General features: G+C 35.8%; 1 protein-coding gene across 4 annotated transcripts in view; it reads left to right on the top strand.

Annotated features, from left to right (window-relative positions):
- The first annotated feature begins 129 nt into the window (after positions 1-129).
- The window catches only part of LOC306874979 (uncharacterized protein), a 46,444-nt gene continuing 21,504 nt past the window's right edge, over positions 130-25,069 (top strand). For 2 of the 4 annotated variants that reach the window (XM_079425319.1, XM_079425321.1), the window contains exons 1-13: positions 130-607; positions 695-747; positions 3,761-3,869; positions 4,380-4,457; positions 7,091-7,195; positions 7,377-7,461; positions 7,607-7,802; positions 8,731-10,561; positions 11,811-11,981; positions 14,542-14,715; positions 16,034-16,204; positions 18,057-18,227; positions 24,188-24,361. In XM_079425319.1, coding sequence (XP_079281445.1) covers positions 3,796-3,869; positions 4,380-4,457; positions 7,091-7,195; positions 7,377-7,461; positions 7,607-7,802; positions 8,731-10,561; positions 11,811-11,981; positions 14,542-14,715; positions 16,034-16,204; positions 18,057-18,227; positions 24,188-24,361 — 3,230 coding nt within the window. In that variant the 5' untranslated portion in view covers positions 130-607; positions 695-747; positions 3,761-3,795. Of the gene's footprint in view, positions 608-694; positions 748-3,760; positions 3,870-4,379; positions 4,458-7,090; positions 7,196-7,376; positions 7,462-7,606; positions 7,803-8,730; positions 10,562-11,810; positions 11,982-14,541; positions 14,716-16,033; positions 16,205-18,056; positions 18,228-18,618; positions 18,784-19,205; positions 19,380-19,517; positions 19,689-22,119; positions 22,294-22,523; positions 22,695-22,937; positions 23,112-24,187; positions 24,362-25,069 lie in introns of all 4 variants that reach the window. The other 2 variants (XM_079425318.1, XM_079425320.1) reach the window with 2 other exon arrangements.

The following is a 25,069-nucleotide window of genomic DNA, read 5'->3' as shown; positions in this document are numbered from 1 at the left end:
GGAAGTGGTGTGTGGCCAAGCATGGTGTACGGAATTTGTGCTCTGCATTTAACCCATCCAGGTGTACACACAGTAGTGAACATACACATAAATGATGTAAAAGAAACTGAAAGTTTTGCAGACAAGTCCAGAAGACGAAATGGAGATAGATAGACAGACAGACAGACAGACAGACAGACAGACAGATAGACAGATAGATAGATAGATAGATAGATAGATAGACAGATAGATAGATAGATAGATAGATAGATAGATAGATAGATAGATAGATAGATAGATAGATAGATAGATAGATAGATAGATAGATAGACAGACAAACAAACGTAGCTAATCATCAGGATGATGCAATTCAGAGGCACCCAAACATCAGATTTCTTTCAAATCTCATGCTTGAGATCGAGCGCCTTCACAAACCTTAACGCAACCTGACAACCGTTTAACCCACGTGAGCAGTTTAAAAGTTGGCCACTTCCAGGAAACCCAGACTTTCAGAGAAGCAGTCTCTCTTAAAGGATGTACTCTTGCCATGACGAGTGTTTGTGTTGAGAAACCATTCTCCACACGCTTTCGTTACTGCATGGTGCTCACGACCCTTGTGCAATTCCAAGTACATTTTTTAATTAATTGTTAGGTAATCCTTTTATAAATGCATTATGCAACGCTTTTTAATATAAAGTATCTCGTTTTATTTTAGGCTGTTGTTTTACCATGATGCAAAATCGAAAGCATCTAACGGATGTTATGCGGGTAAGTGAAATCAACGATGCTTTAATGTATTTGTGTAAAAAAATATCAGCTATGATTAAATAGAATGTTTCAGTGCACTTAACACAATTAGTCAGCTATTGTGTGAGCCTTTGAAATTAGTAATAAATTGTGAGCACGAGGTAATGATTAAATGATGTCTGCAAAAGGGCTATGGTTCTTTGGCTCATGAGTAAATATGAGTGTAATTTCATGTAAAACTGCAATACAGAAAGTTTTGTTTCTTACCAACTCACCATTCAATATTTTCACCTCTGCATGTAGGGGAGAGTGGGCTAAGATTAGCCGCTTTTTACTTATGTATTCCTCGAGATAAGGGAAAATGACGCAGAAGTACAATCAAAGTATCTAAAGTAATTTCAGGATGTTTCCTATCATTTTAAATTATGAGAATGTATCTATGACAAAGGGTTCTAAAAATATGGCTTCTTGTAAAAAAGTGTTCCTGTGGCTCAGTTTGCCCCAGGTTAGGGGTAAGTTGACCCGAGTCAGTGGGTAAGATGAACCACCTGGGTGTAAACTGACCATCTGACTGAATCTGGTTCATGTTCAATTTGAAAGATAATGTATCTCTTTTTAAAACTAATTTAATAATCAAATTTCCTTTTTTCAAACAATCTTATTTATTTTCTTAAAGTTTAAATTTCCATCTTTAATTGTTTGCATTTCTGAAATAATATGTCGAACACCAAAGTTGAAATCTTCCCAAAAAACAGACTAAACAGAGTGTTTGAGTAAAATTAAATACAAAACTGAATTAGAATGAAGGAATAAATGTTACTGAAACTGATGAACAATTTGGCATGGTAGCTTTTCTACAGTGTCGAACAGGCCATTAGAGACTACATGTGGAAAGATATATCTGATTATAATGTGATGAAAAGCATCTTCTGGTTCTTATCATAGATTGATTTGGTGCAGTTGTACACTGTCCCTATTAAACTACAAATAATATATATATATACAGTATGATAAACTAAAGCAGTTGTGTAACATCACATTAAAATACCAGTTAATTCAGATAATTTATTCAGTGCTTTATGGTAGGGTAAGATAAAATGCTGGCTCAATTTACCCAACGACATTTAGCTCACTTTGCCCCATAGCTGCCATTTTGGAAAAAAAAAACACAAAAGTAATATTGTGTCTAAAATGTAAGTCACTTAATGTTAACTACTTGTTATAAATATAAAAATGTGCCTGAGTGAGAGAGTACTTCTCCAGGCACTGACCAGGTTAAATGACCCACACGGTATTGATGTTCCATGCATATGAGTGGTAAAAACCCGATCGCCCGTTCCATGTATTTGCCCCCTGGGGTGTATTTCTCAAAGCAGCTATGGTTGCAAGTGCCGTCATTACCAATAGAGTTCAATGGAACTTAGTTATGACCATAGTTAGCTAATGATGCTTTTGGGAACCACACCCCTGGGTGGTTGCTCCTGTCTCCCATGCCTATATCCACCACTATCTACAAAACTGAGTGCAACAAACACTCAGTTATAAAGTGTCCAGTGATCAGAGTCCAATGGTGTAAGAGGTGTAGTGTTTAGCTTCTCAGTTACAACTTTCGTTTCTCTATCAAAAAGGCATTTTACAATGTCACAAAAATAGGTGTGGCTAAGTTTCTTTTAAAAATAGCCAAATTTTGAACAACAAGCTGTGAAAATAATATTTTTTTTTTTCCCAAAAACTGTCCGGATTTAATTCAGAACGATGATCAAAACGTAGATGGAGTAGATTGCTTCCATCAACACTCCCAAAGTTTCACAGTCTTATACCACTTCCTGGTCAGTATTTTGTTCGGCAGTGGTAGTTTTGATTTATATGCTGTTTAAAGTCTGATGATTGGGTTAGCTTACATGTGCATAAGTTTTGGGAGAATTGTTTTGGGAGATTATGTGTAATAGCGCCCCCTACCATATAACAGTGAAAACACGGATGGCTGGAAAATCCCAATTCTTTATTTCTGCAATACCAGAGGCTGCATTTTCGTGACTGCGTTTCCAGGACTTGCACCACCTAGCCAATTCTACTCCAGCGGAGGAAATCTGAATTAAACCTGAAACAAAGAGATGCAAAAACATAGTTCTAGCATTTCAAACTCGATATCACAGCCTGCTAATTATCATAATAAAATAAAGTCGACCAAATATGGGAAAAACCACACTGCTCAATTTAAATAGCCCATAGTATAATCTGTACCATTCAGCTTGACAACAATACTGCCGTGATTTTGTGCCAAGCACTTTTTTTATATACTGTACATGGATTTTGGATTAATGAATGAATCATACAATAAATCATAGTTTGACATCCAAATACATAGTGAATATGGAAACATTTGGATTCATGCCATATGAGAGAGGCTATGTGAGCACAATGTTGGTTCCTGTTTCAGTTTTGTTTTAAATGCGTTTGCTTTGACTTGTCATTTATAGAGTTGGATATATTTTAAACCCTTTATTTAAAATATTCTAGCTGACCCCTCAGCAATGTTCCCTTTATTTTTTTTCCCTTGTTGAGCAAAACTTTTCTCTATTGGGTGGGCATTTCTGCCATCTGAGGAAAAACATTCTATATACCAGACCCGTACAGCACACAAAGAGTGTAACTTTTAACTTTAATGTGCTATTTATATTTGATTTGACTAAATTATGTAACTAAATGATGTGCATTTTAGGTTACCTGAGAATATCTTTTGCAGTATAATACACTACCGTTCAAAAGTTTGTTAAAGACATTAAATATTAGTACTGAAAGTAACAAACTGGGTTCAGTTTTCTCACTCAAAGTGTTAAGCACAGTATAAATGACTATTCCCTAATGACCTTATACTTTGAGTCAGGTGTCAGACTACTTGATTATTCTACATATACTGTATATTTGTTTGTAATCAACTTGTAACTTTTATATAGTGTTTTTTTTTTTTTTTTCATTATTTTCCTGAATAACTGCTATATTATTGATCTCAATAACACATCATCATCTCCAGGTCATACTGAGAAGCTGACTGTATAGAAAAACCCGATGTTTAGCTGCAGTATGGCAGAGGAGCCAGGAAAGAACTCTCCGTCTGAGATGAGTCTCGCAGAGAAACAGAGGTAAGATTGATTATTTATTTATTAATTCATTCATTGAAATACTTTTAAACTATACATGGTACACAGGGCTTTATGGACAGTCAAACTTAATAACTAATGCTGGGTACACACTAAAAGATTTTTAAAATCTTATAAGATCTTCAAAATGTGAGAGAATAAAATCATAGGTTTAACCGATTTGCTCCTATAGTGTGTAGTGTCCTCGGGGTTCCCCCCCACAAATCAGGATTCAACATGTTGAATATTTACGATTCACGATCGGGGCACCTCCGACGTTCTTCCGAGCAGATTCATTCACTCTTAACACCACAGGAAAATCTGATAAAATAATCTGTAGAACCACCAAGATAATTGGGAGATTACCTAGGATTGTCGGAAGGGGAGAAATCGGCCCAAAATCAGCCCGATTATCTTGTGGTGTGTGCCCAGCATTAGTAACATATATATGTATATATATATATATTTTATTACAATGTATAAAAAGTGTCTACATTTATGATATGTGTCCAGTTCTGTGTCTGTAAAGAGTGACTTGTCAAAAGGTGGCATGCCGAACTTCAGAGAGAAAAAAGCATCATCTACCAAAAGGTATTTCATGTGTTTTACAGTATAGCGTTATAGCTTTATTTGTCCACAGGGGTAGTATGTGAAAGAACTTTACTGAAGCAGACTTAAAATAAATTACTGACCACACAATTTTGGTGACCATTATTCACCTCATTCTGGAGCTTCTTTCAGTAAAACAACTACACAGGCAACAGTGTTGGCAGCAATGCATTACTTAGTTATGCGTTACTGTAATTTGATTATTTTTTAGTAACGGACTAATTTAACGTGTTAGAATTTTCAAAATGGTAATTAGAGTATAGCTACAAGCCGAGGTCTCTATTTGTTACTGCTGCGTTTCATTGTTGACAGAATGCAGTGTTTTATAATCTAGATTGTAAAAAGGGTGTAGCACATGCACTGTCGAGTCTAGTGCCAGTGGTTTAGAGCAGTGGTTCTCAAACCTGTCCTGCGATGTCTCTCTCATAGGCCACACCCAGTTCAAGTCTTGCAGATTCTACTAATGAGCTGACGAGTTGAATCAGGTGTGTTAAATGAGGGAGACATACAAAATATGCTGTGGTTGGGGGTCCCTAGGACAGGTTTGAGAACCACTGGTTTAGAGACATGACGCAACAGAGTGCGGCGCAGGACAAGATGGACAAGTGCTGGTGCAGGCAGGTAGACTCCCATGCGTGTGCGGGATGCGGGAAAATAAAATGATTCACGGGATTCCCGCAAAATAGAAATATCGAAAAATAAAATATCTAAAACATATAAATTGTTATTCATCTATTGCACAGAAGCAACAATAACTAATATCGTATTTAAAACACGTATTTGCACATTTACATTTAGTCATTTGGCAGACGCTTTTATCCAAAGCGACTTACAATTTGCAGCGTTGAGTAATGTTGATTTCTGGAACGCAATGGCCAGTGCTGAAATGTGGGTGCTCACGAATCCTCTCCTTATAACACACGAATTGTAGACATTATGAAAGATTCATTATGCATATATTTGTAACCAAGCGATACTCTGCGATCACACTAGATTCCGACTATGCCTCCGGGGTTTATACCCACGTAAATAACTGAACACAGCAACACAAGATCAATAGCCCATAATGAAGGAAGAACAGAGACGTGACCTTCGAGTTTAACACTTTTATTAACAAGCCGTAGGTATTGTTTAGATGGATAATCAACTTTAATAACTTGTAAAAAGAGGTAATCACAACTTTAAAAGATCTGGGCCCATATTCATTAAAAATGTTAGTGCTAAGAGTTGCTCCTAGTAACAAAATTCTAAGAAAATTCTTAGAAATGTGGGTGTTTCCTCTTAAAATTAAAGAAAAGATCCTAGTAAAGAAAAAAGTAATTCATAAAGCATCTTAACCCTTAAAAGAGGTCTTAAGGTCCAAAATTGTTAGGAGTACGGACAAGGACTTTTAAGAGGCTTAATAGTTTCTTTAGCAGTGGAGAAAATGGACGAAACATGAAGAGGGAGAAGAAATGTGTTGCACACAATGCATGACAGTGAGTTATTAAGACACTACACATTAGATCGTGCAGGGATCATGTTTGTGACCGATCTTATTAAAGACATGCTAACATCTCAGACACCGCGCTGAAATGCCGTAGCACCAGAAATGAATGTAATCACTACATTAACATATCTGACAACTGGAAAAATGCAACTATGCAGCAGTGATGATTTGGGTCTGTTACAGCACTTATTAGGCTATGTCTCTGTTCATTTCCTATAAAATACGGTAAGTATGACAGCATGGTAAATCAAAAATAAAGAATATATAGACATTTATAATGTGTGTGTGTGAGAAAGAGAGCGAGAGCGAGTACGGTAAAACAGGAAAAATTACACCTGTAATTTCAAAGTGAAGGTTTATAATACACCTTACTCTTAAAATCGCTCTTTTATTTCCTTCTTCACAACAAACCAATCACAGTCTTCAAAAGAATGTGTCATAGCTAGCAACAGGGTCAGCCCCGCCTCCTCACTAAGATAAAAGATTTTATCTTTTCCTCCCTCATATTCATTGTGTTATAACAGAGCTTTGTGAGATTGCGTTGAACTGATGCCATCTTTTTAGAGATTATAAAAGCAGCGCTATTTGCTGGCATTCTGCCATGCCAACCATGTAGGCTACGCAGCACCCTATGCTTGCTTTAGTTAAAAATAACAGTGTTTGTGAATGTTGATGCTTTATTAACAAATATTTATCGGGAGCGTTTATGCTGGGATTTCGAGTAAATTTCATGGATGTAGTCACAGAAAAAAGTAATGTACCTATGTAACTAATTACTTTTGAAATAAAGTAATCAGAACAGTAACGTGATTACTTTTAAAAGGAGTAATCAGTAGTTTAATTACATTTTCAGAGTAACTTTCCCACCACTGACAGGCAATCACTAAGAGGCATACAGTACATGCAAATTCAGCATGGAAAATAAAGATCATGCAACCAAACATGAATATATCCATCCAAACATAGTCATAGCAGGATGAAATGCACAGCTATACTGTATCTAATTAGTAATTATCATTTGCAGCATTAAAACCTTTTAAATGATACTGAAATACCTCCTGTGTTATAGAGTTTTTTTCTTCTTTCTCTCTCTCTCTCTCTCTCTTTCTGCTCTTTATGTCATTAGTGTCGGATCAGACTCACATGTATCCAGCTCTGTGTCTGTGAAGAGTGAACAGTCAAATGATACACCAGTGAACTTCAGTGACAAAAAAACACCAAATGTCAGAAGGTATTTCAAGTGTTTCCGATTTTTGGTCTCACAGACTCTGTTAGAAAGTTTATCCGTGAATACATATTATGAAACTTTTTTTTTAGGTCAAATATTTATATAAACTATGATATGTTTATCAGGTATTTCTGTAATATTGTGCCTGGAAATGCAGTATTTTGTTCTATATATTTGCCAACAGGATTCAAAATGAGACATTAGATTCAGACTTCCAGACTCACAGGAACCACAAGAATTTCAAAGACAATCTTTTAGGGATCTTCCAGGTAAAAGTGTTTAATGTTTATAAATATGTTATTGAACACAGATTTAATTTTAAAAATTTAATTAATTAAAATTTATAAATAGCTTTGGCAAAATACGGATGTACAATTAGGTTTAAATTAGGTCTTTTTTTTTTTTTTTTTGCAGGAACTTGAGAGCAAAATAATCCGATTCCTGAAGAATGAGCTTGAAAAGTTTAAGAAAATATTACAAAACGACAACCCACAATACTTTGTGAAGGACTTTAATGAGAATAAATGTAGTATCAAAGAAGCAGCTCTTGACCTCACACTCTACTTCCTGAGGGAGATGAAGCAAGATGAAGCTGCTGATACTCTAGAAGGTAAGAGACTCATGACCATCTGTCATATTGTCACTTATCAGGGCTCCAGAATGCAACCAAATGGTCGTATTTTGTGATATTTTTTTTTCTGCCGGTGCAATTAAATTTTGTCCACTGTGCTGCCCAATTCATAAGCGCCACCATTTCTTTTTCATATGAGAAACGTTAAACCGCAAATGAAACAAAAGCGTAACGAAACTGCACTACTCATTTAATCTGCACAATGTGGACCATTTATTAATTCAGACCAATAATTGACCACAGCGCATGCAAACTGGTCCAAGCTCAGAAAAGGTTTACTCCAGAACCAATGTAGTCAAATGTTATTACATACTTCATTTCAGTGTTTGTACGACCTTTTGAAAGAGAAATTGATGACTTTGATGAATCAATGACGTTCAAGTATTTGACACAACTATTTCCAGCACTTTAAAGATCTAAACCAGATGTTAAAATTGTTATTTTTAAAGGGATGACTAAAATATACTTTGTAGTAAACAAACACTTATTTAAAATAAAAAAAGACATTAACTTACTTACTTAAAAGTTGAGCACTTTTTGTGTATGAAGTAAGAAAAATCTGTGCCTTGAAAAACACAAAATTAGATTTTGCACATTATTAATAAAAGTTCAGTTTAAAATCAAGTTCAGTGCTTTACAGTGAAATGTGTATTACTAAGGAATAAACATGTAATATTATTAGCAACTGCACTTATTAATGTAAAGCATTAGTAAATGTATGATTAAATTATCTTTTGTTTTAATTTCATTCAACCACCCCTCCCAGCGCTACCGAATCTGCTTCTTGTGCCACCATGTGTAGAACGTAGTGGCACTGCTGCCAATGCTCTCAAATTTTATTCTGGAGCCCTGCTTATAAATGTATTAAAGAAAATGAACTGACACCCCCCCCCCCTCCTGTGTTTAGATGATCTTATTTTCATTCATCAGCTAAAATGTAGCCTAAAGAAGAAGTATCAATGTGTGTCTGAAGGAATTGCAAAGCAAGGGGACTCTACACTTCTGAATAACATCTACACAGATCTCTATATCACTCAAGGTTTTAGTGAACAGGTCAATACTGAACATGAGATAAGACAAATTGAAGTTTCTTCCAGGCATCATGAATCACAAGAAATACCCATTGAATGCACAAAGATGTTTGAAACCCCTGAACAAGACAAGGAGATCAGAACTGTCCTGACACAAGGCATTGCTGGCATCGGAAAATCAGTCTCTGTGCAGAAGTTTATTCTGGATTGGGCTGAAGGAAAAAAAAATCAGGATATCAGTTTTATGTTCCCTCTTCCATTCAGAGAGATGAACTTAAAGGAGGAAAAAAAACAAAGTTTAATGGACCTTATAACTCAGTTTTTCCCAAAGACAAAAGGACTGAACCTCACAAGAAGGAATCAGTTCAAAGTCATGTTTATCCTTGATGGACTGGATGAATGTCGTCTTCCTCTAAACTTTCAGGGTAATGAGATGTGGTCTGATGTATCTTCACCATCCTCTCTGGATGTTCTCCTGACGAACCTCATCAAGGGAAATCTGCTTCCTTCTGCTGTCATCTGGATCACCACCAGACCAGCAGCTGCCAGTAAGATTCCTCCTGAGTGTATCGACCGGGTGACAGAGGTCAGAGGGTTCAGTGATGCGCAAAAAGAGAAGTACTTCAAAAAAAGATTCATGGATGAAAATCAGGCCAAAGAAATCATTGATCATGTTAAAAAATCCAAGAGTCTATTTATTATGTGCCACATCCCAGTCTTCTGTTGGATTTCAGCCACTGTTCTCCAGAGCATTTTAGAGGAGAAAAGAAATAATAACCTGAAAAACAATCAGGCTGACGACGGCTCTAAAACACTGCAGGAATCAAATATTGAAGACATTCCCAAGACTCTGACACAAATGTACACGCACTTTCTCCGCTTTCAGATCCAGCAGATCCGCCGAAAGCATGGTGGAGAAAACACACCAGATGTTTCCTGGAATAAAGATGCTATCCTTTCACTGGGGAAACTGGCATTTCATCAACTGGAAAGAAATAACCTGATCTTCTATGAATCAGACCTGGAAGCCTGTGGTATTGACATTGATAAGGCATCAGTGTATTCAGGCATGTGTACCCAGATCTTTAAGGAGGAAACAGGCATCATTCTCGGTACCATGTATTGCTTTGTTCACTTGAGCATTCAAGAGTTTATTGCAGCCCTTTATGCACATCTGTTTCTAGACAAAAACAAGAAAAGTGTATTTGCTCAAGACTCTACAGAACAGGAAAACAACAATGAAGCCATGATTGATTTGCTCAAGACCGCAGTGGACAAGGCACTTGAGAGTGACAATGGAAATCTGGACCTTTTCCTTCGCTTCCTTCTTGCTCTGTCACTCCAGTCCAATCGACGACTCTTACAAGGTCTGTTAACACAGCAAGACAGCAATGACCAGAGCAAGAAGGAAATAGTTCAGTACATCAAGCAGAAATTAGAAGATAATCTGTCTCCAGAGAGATCCATCAATCTGTTCTACTGTCTGAATGAACTGAACGACCAAACTCTGGTGAGAGAGATTCAGACTCACCTTAGCAAAGGAAGTCTCTCATCTGGTGACCTTTCTCCTGCTCAGTGGTCTGCTTTGGCCTTTGTGTTGTTGACATCAGAGGAGGAGCTGGAGGAGTTTGAGCTTCAGAAATTCAAGAAATCAGATGAGTGTCTCATTAGACTATCAGCAGTCATCAAAACCTCCAAAAGAGCTCTGTAAGTCATTTAATGCATTTTATCATGTTTTGGTTTAATTTAAAATGTGCATTTATCTTCATTGCGCTATGGGGATTCTTTAACACTTTACAAATATGATTAATGTTATATTTTTCTTATCTTTTCTTCTTTTTTATGATTACAGGATAATTAAAGTGTAATGCTCATTATTTATTGCTTTTTATTAATAGTGTCCCTTTTATATTTATGTAGTATGTAGCAGTGTTAATTTTGACAGCAAATTTTGATTTAGTTTTAGTCAGTCTTTTGACTAAAATGCCATTTAGTTTATTATATTTTAGTCTGAATTGTTTTAGTTTTAGTCAACTAAAATATTATACGACTTTAGTCGACTAAATCTACAGTAGATTTAGTCAACTAAAATTGAATAACGTTTTTTTTTTTTTTATGCATTAAAGTGGTAATGCTTTTTTTTTTGCAATGCATTAAAGGGTTACTCCTCCCCAAAATGAAAATGTTGTCATTAATCACTTACCCCCATGTCGTTCCAAACCCGTAAAAGCTTCGTTGTCTTCGGAACACAATTTAAGAAATTTTGGTTGAAAACTTGTGACTGTCCCATTGACTGCCAAGTAATGAACACTATCAAGGCCCAGAAAAGTATGAAAGACATCGTCAAAATAGCCCATATGCCATCAGTGATTCAAACGTAACATTATGAAGCTACGAGAATACTTTTTGTACGGAAAGAACACAAAAATAATGACTTCAATTATTAGTCACCGTAGCGTCACTGTAGCGCCATTTTGGAGAATATCCTCTGGAAGCAAATTGCGTATGCTTTTCTATGTCAGCTGCGCCACAGGGACACACTGTTTTCATTCAAATCAAAGCGTAAATAAACGTAGAAGATCCGTGTGGTGTATCGATTGTTTAATGTGCACAACACATTGGTTCAGATATTTTCACTAACTTTTACTATGTACTTCTCTTCAATTTCTGCTTTAAAGCATATACTGTACGCTCTTACATAACCTAAAATGTTTAAATCATTAAAACCCCAGAATCTCCTCCTCAAGACACTCATCAAGCAACTCATTGTTATTAAAGCTATTGATCTTAATAAACATGCTTAATTTTATCTTGCAAATGTCATCGTTTTTAAATAGGAATGTTAGTGTAGTTTACTGCTCATGTAAAATAATGGGAAAATATTTCATATTTGTATGTTGAAAATTTATTGTATACATTCCTCCTAATTCTGTGATGGGATTTATTTCCGTTGCAGACTAAATGATTGTAACTTAACAGACAAAAGCTGTCCATATCTTGCTAAACTTCTTGGATCAGATACTAGTCTGAAAGAGCTGAACATGAACAATAATAATCTGCAGGATGCAGGAGTGAAGAAAATCTGTACTGGATTGAAGAGGGTAAAGTGTGAGTTGGAGATACTGAGGTAAGTTGTGAGAGAACAGGTGTTTTAGGTATTTTTATTCTTTAAAATGTGTAACAATGTATTATTTGGATAAAACTAAATACAAAAGATGAATGTCCTGTTTTACTATTTCTTTTGTTAAGAAATATGGGCAGTGTGCAAATGCTGGATTAATTTTTTTTTGGTATATATATTATTTGCCTAAACTTATCTAACTTTCATTATCAAGGTGTTAAAAAGCACAATTTCTAAATTTAAATCTGGCAGCAACTAGCTACTAATGATTAAAGAGCCATTAAAACCAGACCACATATTACAAACCAGACTTGATCAAAAATATTATCCTCAGAATGGCATTAGAACAGGCTTGATCTTATAAGGATACATACTTTCAATAGTGCTACAGGTATGAAATGAGCAATGAGCAATGATTGCTTGTAGAGCAGGACTGCAACAACGTTCTATCTGAAGAATTAAGATTTGATAAGACAAACTCATGCATGTGCATTGAATTGACAGAGCTTAATAAGAAGCTCGAAAACTCTGACTGAAATCTTTTAAGTATTTGTCATTGGATGTTGTTGGACTTCAATCTGAGGTTTAAAATTGTATCTGGAATGCCTGTAATTGTGATTATTATGAGTGCAGTAACTCCAAAGGGATTTTAGTAATTGGATATAGACTACTCTATATATGTAGATTCCTGAGTTAACACTTAGATGGCGCTGTTTTTCTTTATTGTAATTAATTGTTTATCATTGATTTAATCATTAGTTGCAGTCCTAGATCAATTCTGACTGTGTTGTGTCAGAATTCAGATCAGTGTGTTATAGCTGGTTAATCATCTGCAAAAAGGAGAGTGAAATCTGGTAATCCCATTGCCCCTTTTAACGGCCTCTTACATTGCATGGAATCACGCTTGGGGGAAACTCTGTTTTCCTCTGAATACTAAAGCCTGATTTGTTAACGTTTCTGCAGCTGCACAAACCTATGGCCAAAGCCTGCCAAATTAGGTGGAGGCAACTCCTTATAAGTAGGCGTTGAATGCAATTTCTACAGAATCGTTCTCCTTCAGCCTAAAGATGATCTCCTCGCTGAAAGAATCGTCGAAGAGCCCCTGCTGAGGAATGCAGCACTGCCAGCTCACATAGCTGAGAATGACATCTCTCCGCTGCGGCTATCTGGCGATACTATTAGAGCATATTTAGCCTGAAAGAGCATATTTTTGCAGCATTTGCAGCATGCCACGATGTGGATCATGCAGGGCGCTCCTGCATTCCGTGTATGAGCACTCTGAGCAAGCTGACAGAGGCATGCTGTTCTCATTACATTCTCATCACTTTCTTTGTAGATAGCAACATCGTCCCTTGTGCTCCCCTGTTTTTTCTCCCTCTCAGGAACCTTGGAGGGAAAAAACAGCCAGCGAGCCCCCCAGCCCGATCTCATGGCAATTTGTACATATTTTACGAGGTGGCTAATTGGTATGAATTGGTACGACCTCACACAAATTCATATGCTTTTTGCACAATTCGTATTAATTTGTAAGAATGACCTACACCTAACCCCACCGCTAAACCTACCAGTTGCTGGGGTCTAGACAAATCGTACAAAAATCATATGAGTGAGGTCATACGAATCTGTGCGAATTAGCCACTTTGTAAAATATGTACGAATTGGTCATGAGATAGCATTGAGCCCCCCCATCAGAGACCTGCCCAATTCTTTCCGGGAAGTTCACATTGATCTTTCTACATTGTGGCAGAGCGACATTGGCCATAGCCAATCCACGTCATGAATTACTTCAACGACTGACTTGTAGGGTGACCACCTGGCTGTAGATCTGTTGCAGGACAGTAGATGTGATTTTGCAGGACATGTGTGAGACAGATACATATACTACTGTTGTGCTATGTAAATACTGATTTACATCCGATTTATGTTTCTGTTGGTGGATGTCCGCACTCCATAAGGTTGCGCTTCTGTCAACAGCAAATTCAGGAGAGAAGATAAGGTTTGAGCACACACATTTAATGTCTGACCGATAGAGAGTGTGTCCATTCTGTTTGAACACTTATTTACACTGCACACGTCTGTGTCGCATTAGAGCTCTGATACAGCCACCAGAGCTGATCGCGGCCACGTGCTGTTTCAGAAGCATCCCAGAAGCTGCTCTCCATGCTGCTTCGCTAAAGATAGGTGCCTAGTATATTTTTGCAAAAATCGGCTAGCAGATGAGTCACAATGTGGTTGCAAGTTGGGGCTTTCTTTCCACTTAAAGCTTTCCAGAGTATCTTGGGCCTGATGGCAGCCATATCCCCTATGATACCAATGGGTCTGCTCCACATGCAGCTCCAGCAGCATTGGCTAAAAGCCTGTCACTTCCTTCACCTGGCATTGGCAACATTTCTGTTGATGTCTATCAAATTAAAGTTCTCTGTGGCTTTTTTTTCCTCCACAGTTATTTATCAGTTTTTGCAACCAACTTTCAGTATATCTGTAAAAAGAATGGAATCTAATTAACTTTTGGGATTATTCAGGTAATTTTTAGAATAACAGTGATTATGTTTTGTTTCTGTCTTAGACTTTCAAACTGCAGTATCACAGAACAAGGTTTTAAAGCTCTGGCTTCAGCTCTGAGATCAAACCCTTCACACCTGATAGAGCTGGATCTCATAGGAAATGATCCTGGACAATCAGGAGTGAAGCAGCTCACTGATGTACTACAGAATGGACACTGTAAATTGAAGATACTCAGGTGATAAATGTCTTCAAAAATGTAAAATAAGATACAGATGTTTGAAATTTGTACAAATGGATTGACAGGAGAAATGTACTAATATTCAAAATTTTCATTAGTTCAACACAAGTTTTGAGACAAAATGCATAGAATTGCATTAACAATTCTCAAAAATAAACCTCCACTATGGCCCCCCCTAAAATGTATATATTAAAATTAAATATTAAAATAATTTTGATCAGTGACATTGTAAATATCATATTAAATTTCTGCAACTTTGCCATTTTTATAAGCTAAATTTAGCTATTTTTGTTTTTTAATTTTGTACAAAATGAAAGATTTTCAAAACAAATTTCTTGGTTAAACACTAGAGCATGCTAGTGTGCTAAACAGTGCATTTTTTCATATTTTGTTTAATATAGATACAATTATCCACAACTAATGCTTTTTTCATTCAAAAACACAAGTTGAGATTAATGAGGCCTGTTATGAATCAGTTCTAAAAATCAACACAAAACTAGTCCTAATTGAAAGAAAACAAACTGACATAAAGATTGACACCAACATTAGGTGATAATACTGCATAAATAAGAGATTTATGAGCTGTTTTATTGTGCCCCGGTCATTTTTGACCAAACTGAGCGTTATATTAGCCATCATAATATGAGTACGATTTTATTTTGGGAATAGGGAAACACTAAACCTGGTTAAGGTATTTAAGTGACAAAAGTATTTGACAAAAAAGGCAGTTCATATATAATCAACTCACGGGAAATAAAGTAAATAATGTATATTCAGTTATTATTGATAATTTAATATTACTGTTGTGTTTGATTAGTAGCCATTCTCAGTTAGCATGTTTCTTGCATTATCACAAATTAAACATTTGAAACACGGGGCACATACAAATGTTTTTCACTCTCCAAGCACAACTATATGATTAGAACATCTATATCAACACACTATCAGTATAATATCATTTTGTTTGAAGTTGAGCATATTCATTTTCCTCGGTCAGTTATCACTTTTGGACAATTTTGTAGCTAAAAGCAAGCTTTAAATTAACAGCCAAGCAACATGCCTTCAAATGTACGTATAACTCATTGTCATTAATGATATAAACATTAGAAAAACATCCATTCAGGTTTTTTATGCAGAAGATCTGATTTCTGTAAATTAAATTTGCTGCATATCACATTAAAATGCAATTTGCACAATTCACAATAAATTTAAATATATTTATTGTTTATGTAAAATGTAAACATATTTAATGTTTGCATTTAATTGATGTATTATATGCATTTAGTTTTATGATGTCATGTATGTTCCCTTGTAGGCTAAATGATTGTAACTTAACAGACAAAAGCTGTTCAGCTCTGGCTACACTTCTTGGATCAGAAACCAACCTGAAAGAGCTGCACATGATCAATAATAATCTGCAGGATTCAGGTGTGATTCTTCTCTGTACTGGACTGAAGGATATGAAGTGCAAATTGGAGATACTGAGGTAAGTTGTGTGACAGCATACATTGATCTCAACCAAAACTGAAGGTCTGAAATGTCTTAAATATTCCATAAATTCTACTGTAGGGATTAAAAAATTTACTCTTTGAATATAATAGTACAGTAAAGTACTAATACAGAATTAAAATAACTGATTAACTAGTGTAGTATTCCATTTGTTATTTTTGCTCTTGACCTTGAAACTGCTGAAGAAGGGTTTAAAACTTTAGCTTGAAAATAACTGAAAAAATTATATTATGATCAGATTAATTTAGAATCATCTGCAATTAGAGTCATATGCAATTAAGATTTAAATGATGAGTGCAATGAGTTTGCTTTCTTCTTTTTTGAGAAGATCGGTAATATTAGAAAGACAATCAGCACATCCTCAAGTTGTGCAGAGGTTAAACAGATCTGACCAAAAGTTAGTTAAAAATACTAAGGGTTCACTCTGTGGCTACTTAAATCTAGACTCAAAACACACAGGGCTCGCAAAATTTCAATATCTCTAGTAGCCTTTCAGGCAGGTACTCTTCAGATTTTGGTAGCCCGGAAATTAATTGAATTAGCCCAAATAAAATAAAGACCATAAATGTCAATCAAAAAAATGTACAAATACACAAATATCAATGAATAACAAGGATTTTTGTTTACTATTTACAAGGTATCTGCAGAATTCTTAAAAATCTATTTGAAAAATTATTTGAAAAATTTGAAAAATTATTTCTTATACAATTTAACGTATTTAAAACTGTCTAAGGCCTTAACAACTCTTCAATTTAGTTGTATCAAATTTAAGGACCCGTGGGAGCAATGTTCCCTCTAATTTTTTTTTCTTGCTGAGAAAAACTTTTCTCTATTGGGCGGACATTTCGGGCACATGAGCAAAAGCATTCTTTATACCAGACCTTTACAGCATGCACACAAAAAAGTGTGATTTCTGAAGGATCATGGGACACTGAAGACTGGAGTAATGATGCTGAAAATTCAGCTTTGATCACAGGAATAAATGCTATTTTAAAGTATCGGTATTGAAATATGAAACCAATATTTCCCTATATCACTGTTTTTCTGTATTTTTTAAATGAATACAGCCTTGACTCAAAGTCAAAGACTCAAAAAAAGGTCAATTAGTTATCAGGTTTATAATATAGACCTAATATAATATATTATCAGAAAAAAACTATTGAAACTGATAGAACAGAATAGAATAGATCTCATCTTAAGTTTTGCTTCAGTTTCTGTGTTAAATATATAAAAAACGTGAACATATGAATTCTTCTATAGCTGTCTAAACATCGTTATGAAGTACAGTTTGTACAATACTCTTGTGTGTGACTGTACATGTTTCAGAGTTTTGTTCTTTGCCCATCCTCCGCTATTTCCAGCACTTAATCAAGCCACTGTTCTTTAATACATGAGGACGTTTTATTTAACATGTCATTGCGTTTGCGTTGGCTCTCGTGTTCTCTTTCTAACTCTGTCGTGACTTCTGCTCTATAGCGGTTTGCCCGAGCATTGCTATTTTTTCCCTTTCACTGGCGGCATTCAATCAAATGGCTTCCCAATTCAATTTTGTGTGCGCGAGGCACATTATTTATTCTGCGTGGGCGCGGTGGAAGAAGAGCGTGGTTGCGCACTTGCTCAGCTTAGAGGGAACATTGCGTGGGAGCAATGTTATTTTTATGATTATTTTAATTCCTTTTTGTTACCATTGTGTATGAAATGTGTTATATAAATAAACTTGCCTTGCCTTGTTTATTTTTCTGTTGCTGCTTCACTTATTATCGCTACTGCTTGCAGCTGTAATGCTTCAGTTGTGTATCTCCTTCAGTATGGCTGTTTATTATTTCCAGGCTCAGTAAGTGTGATCTAACAGAGAAAAGCTGTTCAGATCTTGCTTCAGTTCTCAGTTCAGACTCCAGCAGTCTGAAGGATCTTGACCTGAGCAACAACAATCTGCATGATTCGGGAGTGAAGCTGCTCTCTGATGGACTGAAAGAGAACTGTAAACTAGAGAAACTCAGGTGAGTTGATGTCTAACAAATGAATGGTCTCTGGGCCTTTGTTTGCCTTCATATTCAGTTATTGTTTAAATTCATGTGTTCAAGGAACACAATTAATTAACTGTTTCTTTTTAGTGATTAATCTTGTACAGGTGTTTTATCGACGAACAGATTATACATTTGAAAGTTACATTTTCAATCTTGTTCTAGACTCTATCTGTAGTGTAACAGAATAAGGTTATAAAGCTCTGGCTTCTACTGGTCTTTGATTGTATTCAGTCATCAGTTTTTCTTTGAAAATTAATTGAAAAGAGTTCACAAGCTGCTTGCTTTTTATGGATTTGTGTTTTTAGTACACTGTGTAGAATAATTGATTCATCAACTGAATGTTTCATTTTTATTTATTTTCTAGATTTTCAGACTGCAATATCACTGAAGAAGGTTATAAAGCTCTGGCTTCAGCTCTGAGATCAAACCCTTCACACCCGATAGAGCTGGATCTCACTGGAAATGATCCTGGACAATCAGGAGTGAAGGAGCTCAATGATTTACTACAGGATGGACACTGTACCGTCAGGTGATAAAATCATATTGAAATACACACAGATTTTAAAATAAGCAGCAGATGAGATATCAACTGAATAAAAAAACTAGGCAGATGTGGTCAGATGGACCAATGTACAATTTTAATTTCAAGAAGAGAATTGTACTGCAATTCAAAATTTTGTCCAGCACCCAAGTTTTCATAGAAAACACATGAAATTATATTCTAAATTGTAAATATTTTTATTGAATTGCTCTTAGAACAATAAAACTCCAAAACGTCATGCACTCAACACTGAATTTAGCATATTATCCACAGAACTACTAAGTTATCCAGTTGTACTTTTTTTTTTTACTTTGCATTTTGTTAATTGAAACTAGAGCCATTAGTCTTAACTGCAAAAGGGGAAATAACATAAGACTGACTAATCTACAAATCTTATCATCTTTCTGTAGGTTTCTGCAATGTCCTTGTGCACAGGAAGTGTGTGAGTATCTCACTGAAGTTCTGGGTACAAGTCCATTATTACTGAAAGAACTGGATCTGAGTGGAGATATATTAGGAGCCTTGGATGGGGGAAAGCTATCTACTCTTTTGATGGACTCTCATAGCAAGGTGGAGAGAATTAAGTGAGTTAACATGATTTTATTCATTATAACTTTTTTTATTATAATGAAAGACCGTTAGTCATGTGTAAGCAAATCAGTGATGATCAGGTGTGTGCTGAATATGTGCTGTATAATAAAAAATGCTGTTTTTGTGTTTAGTGTGAATAATTGTGAGCTGACAGATAAAAGCTGTTCGGTTCTAGCTACGGTTCTCTCCTCCAAAACCATCTTGAAAGAGATTAACCTGAACAACACCTGTCTGCTGGACTCAGGACTCAAAGAGATCTGTGAGGGACTGAAGAATCCTGTGTGTGAGCTGAAGATACTCAAGTGAGTACATTTCACCATTGAATTTAAATTTAGTTGTATAGCTTTTCACTATCTAATCAAACATTCCATTCCATATCTATTTGTCCTGGTGTGGGAAGTAGAGCAAATGTGTGCAAGAATGGAACTTCTGTTTGCTGTCAGAACTCCAGTTTAGACAGTGCATCCAGTATAGAGAGAATCAATGTTTAGAATTTTTTCTATGTGCCTTTAACACAATGTGCTACACTGTTTGCCTCTAGTGTAGAAATAGTTTAACCTGCTAGTTCACACCAATGTGACTAGAATAGAAGGTATATAATTTGCGTAACAACCACTGTACTGGTTTTGTATCCAGCTAAACACTTACACTCAATAAAAGGACTTGACACCAAGCTGTAGTTCAGTAGAGCACTGTAGTTCATTTCAACCAGTTTCTGTGTTGTAGGTGATCAGTGCCGACGTGAAATGTGTAAAAAGAGAAAGTAAAAAAGTAAGTTGAAGCAAAATCTCAGCGGAGCGGCCTGAACGGCGTCCGAACACAGCGGCGCCATTTTGTACTGGCACCATTTTCACTGGAAAAGGCTTGTGACACTTCTCTTGGCAAACTTTTTGCACAATGATCCAACCAAGTTCCAATTTGTAGGCATATGCTGCATCACAAGGACCGCTAAGTTGTCTGTGGACTTAATGCGTACCCTTATTATGTATATTCTTAGCAGGAGCAGTAATTTCAGCATGCTTCAACTGCTTGCTTTCGTCAGGGATTTTAGCAGGATAAACATTCACAAAGTATATTTTAGAGCATGATTTCTCATTAAACCCTTTGTCACAAACCTTGGTGCATTTTGAGGACACATCTCCTTCACAGGACACTTCATCCTCTCTGCTGTAATGGAGGTGTAGAATCAGAACTCTATGGTGGTAGGCCTGGGTGGATAGCAGCCAGGTGTTTGTTCGTTGAAAGCCAAGCGTTCCTGTAGCTCAAATAGTAGAGCATGGCGCTAGCAACGCCAAGGCCATAGGTTCGATTCCCAGGGAAAGCAAGAGCAGATAAAATGTAAAAACTGTAACTTGAATGCAATGTAAGTCGCTTTGGATATAATATAAAGTTTGGGACTTAATTGCAGCTGGATCACGAACAGTGGGTACTGTTCCATCCTTGAGTTTGAACTTTTTAGCAAAACCTGCCTTAAATTGTCCCTTGTTCAGAAAGTAGTCTGGAGTAAAATGATTTGTGCAAACAAACACATTTCGGTAGATAAGGAGGCGCATTCCCATCAAAAATAAAGTAATACTCTGCGTCAGTGGCGGACTGGCCATCTGGAGCACCGGGAGTTTTCAATATTGAAAACTGTTTTTACTTAATATTTTTTTTGTGGAAACTGTGATACTTCAGCTTTTTCATGATTATTTAATGAATACAAAGTTAAAGAACAACATTTATCTCAAATATAATACATTTTTGATAAGTATAAATAACTTTACTGTCACTTAAATCAATTTAATGCAACCTTGTTGAATAATAGTATATATTTTTAAATATAACCCTTACTAAATAGTAATTTATCACATTTTACATAAAAATATGAAGCAGCACAACTTTTTTTCAACATTGATAATAATCAGAAATTAGCATATCAGAATGATTTCTAAAGGACCAATAGAAATGCACCATACAATTTTCAAGTCTTTTAAGCAGAGCGTTGTGGACGGATATTATATTTAACGTTAGTGGTATTAAACTGTCTCTCTGAAAAAGATGTGTAAATTCTTCTATATTATTTACTATTTGTCATATAAACCAGAAAATACTAATTATAATGTAAAAGTGCCAGTCATTTATTAATGTTAATGATAATAATAATAATTTCAATAATAATAATAATAAAATAGATAGCATTTTTATTTCTGAATTGTGTTATTTATTAGCTGGTGGTTTTATGATGTGTTCCGGACCGGGTGTGATGGGGCTCTCTGTGCCAGAAAGTCCAGGGCCACTTTTTAGCCCCTGTCCGCCCCTGCTCTGCGTCTTCAGCGGCTCAGATTTCGGGAGTAAATGACGACTGCTACTCTACGGTCATTATTACATCCAACAACAAAACACCTCAGTCGCTTAATCTGAGACATTCTTGTCTACACCAGCTCCGGCATCAAATCAATGACAGACTGTTTACAGCTCTCTCAGAGCAGGTCTATGCTATAACTGCAGTGCCCATCAACAGTTGTGGGAGGGGCCTGTGCAAAGTGACGTCACTTTGCCAAGAATCTGTGAGTGGCTTGCTCTGAGGAAGTGATTATGATTTGTGTGGATTTAAAAAGGCACTGGGTGGATTTTTATCATAATATAGTGGTTGTGTACACACACTGCCAAGACACATTTAAATCCTATGTCCGCTTTAAGGATTAATCTTTTACAGGTCTTTTCTTGAATTCATTTTCATTCCTGTTCTAGACTCTCTAACTGTAGCATAACAGAAGAAGGTTATAAAGCTCTGGCTTCAGCTCTGAGATCAAACCCTTCACACCTGATAGAGCTGGATCTCACAGGAAATGATCCTGGACAATCAGGAGTGAAGGAGCTCAATGATTTACTACAGGATCCAAGCTGTCAACTGAAGACACTGAGGTGAGACATGATGAAATAATACAAAACAAATTATATGAAGGTGAATAATTTATAGAATATTATTTCAGTAAAACAACAAGCTGCACAATGTGTTGTAGCATCACAGCTAAAAAACAAAAAATCATGTAAAATGGTTTTCATCAGCACCAAGTGCTGTTTTTGTTTTGTTTTTTTTCATTAAGATTTATTTGAGAACTGAGTTGAATCCTGCATCATCATATCTTCTGCAGGTTTTTGGGTCCTGCTGCAGATGAAGCCTGTCAGTATGTGAAAGGAATTGTGGATACAGACCCGTTACTCCTGAGAGAGCTGAATCTGCTGAAAAATAAACTAGGAGACAAACGAGTGAATCAGATCGCTGCACTACTGCAGGATAAACACTGTAAACTTGACAAATTGACGTGAGCATTGCACAACATTTTCATATTTATACTATGCATTTAAGTATCTTTAATCTATACCATTTCTTTTGTATTGTACATTAAATAAGTGGTTTCATGAACATTTTACATTTATTAATTTAGTGGACACTTTTATCCAGAGTAACTTACAAATGACAATAATACACGCAGAAGCAACTAAGACTGTTGTTGTTCATTAAAGAAGGCTTTCCGATTTATACAAACAGTTTTCTTTCTCTACAGGCTGAATAATAACAGGATCACAGCAGAAGGTTTTGCTGCTCTGACTTCAGCATTTAATTCAAATCCTTCAAACCTGATAGAGCTGGACCTGAGTGGGAATAAACTAGGAAACTTGGGAATACAGAAGATCTGTCCTCTGTTGACAAATCCTCAGTGCAGATTGAAGACACTGAAGTGCGTGTCTTTATTTATCTACATTTCTACATATATTTGTAAATGTCAATTTGATTAGCTTGACTGTCATGAGAGACTTTTTGTTTGACTACTTACCCTACGTATCCTTAAATAATTTATGAAAAATAAAAATTCAAATTAAGCAGATGTTATCATTAAGGTATTTGTTGCATATATAGGATCCATTTTATATTAAGTGTACTACTATATACTTACTTACATTTAAATTAATAATTTGATATTGTGTACATATGCACTTATTGTGTACAAATACCTGCAATTACATTTGTAATTAATTTCTGTAGTTACATCTATAATTACATTGTTGACCCAGCCTTTACCCCTTAAACCTAACCATACCACCAAACCTGCTCCTAACCTTACCTGTATCCCACCTCAATAGCAGCAAAAGTGTTTTCAGTAACACTTTATTTTAAGGTGTCCATAATACAGAGTAATTACCTAGTTAAGTACTTAGTAGTAGACGTTGTACTAACATGAAACAAAATGTATTTATCATGTAACTAAGTTATGGAACAGCCTGTAATCACAGTTTGTAATTATGTAGATGTAATAGGCAGCTACTGTTACACATATGTAACAGACCGTGTCTGTTACACAGTCACTTATGTAACCAAAATATTGTTACATGTGTGTTGCAGACTTTATACAACATAATTATAAATGTAAGTAGACTGACTTAAGCTACTTAAAATAAAGTGTATCAAGATTGTACTTAAGTGTACTTCATGTGTATCTATACTGTACACCTTATCCAGCTGCATCTTAGTTTGATTTAACCCACCAGTACACAGCTTAAATACATGTAGTACATTCCTAATTGCATTACAATTACAGAATATTACACAGGCGACTTAAAATAAAGTGTATCAAGATTGTACTTAAGTGTACAAGTAGCTATGTAACAGACTTCGGTCTGTTACATATGTATAATAGTAGATATGTTTCATGCTATCATGGCAATTTTTTATTATTAACTAAACTGATATCAGTTTAGTTTATTTGGCATAGAACTTACAGAACTTAACAGTATTTTTTTTTTAAATATATTACAGACTTTCAAACTGCAGTATCACTGAAGAAGGTTATAAAGCTCTGGCTTCAGCTCTGAGATCAAACCCTTCACACTTGATAGAGCTGGATCTCACAAGAAATAATCCTGGACAATCAGGAGTGAAGGAGCTCAATGATGTACTACTGGATGGACACTGTACATTAAAGACCATCAGGTGATGAATGTTTTCAAAGATTTCAAAATAAGCCATCAATGTGTTTTTAGCTGTGTGAAACTAGGTAGAGGGCTGAAATGTGCAAGTGTCGAATTGAATTACACAAAGAGGAATTTACTGAATTGTAATTTAAATAAATTCTACTCAGTCACACATGTATTTCATGACTCTGAAATGAGTTTTGTGATATAATGTAAAAACATGAGTAATTACATCATTTGCATATATTAATATGGCTTAATATCTATAAATATATTGTCTAAACATAATTTCCTGTAGAGCTGCTTTGCAACGATTTGTATCGTAACTTGATTTTCTATATTTCTTGCATTCACTCATACATGAAAATTGCATATCGTTATATTCAGAAGATGATCCTGATTAAATGACTTCCAACACAATGCAACACCTTACATATATTTTGAAATGGTCTTCACAGTGTCAAATTAAACACTTAAACAGAGAGTCAGAAATTGAGAAGTGAGATTCTCATAACACACAACACGAATACGGACAAAACAATCTACTCACAAACGAGGAATGGAAAAACAGGGACATATATGGGAGTGGGGGAATGAGCGACACGTGGGGGAGAGTCAGCTCGTGATCTGTGCCCTCCCGCTGCACGATCAGCACTGATTGCCCAGACCACGAGCTGCCGAACAAGACAGGACAACCCAGACAGCACGAGGAGCCGAGAAGGCACCC

The sequence above is a fragment of the Barbus barbus genome (genome assembly GCF_936440315.1).
Source record: "Barbus barbus genome assembly, chromosome: 9".
In the NCBI taxonomy this organism is placed as follows: domain Eukaryota; kingdom Metazoa; phylum Chordata; class Actinopteri; order Cypriniformes; family Cyprinidae; genus Barbus; species Barbus barbus.
The sequence above is the reverse complement of the archived record's forward strand: the minus strand, read 5'-3'. Positions and strand labels throughout refer to the sequence as shown.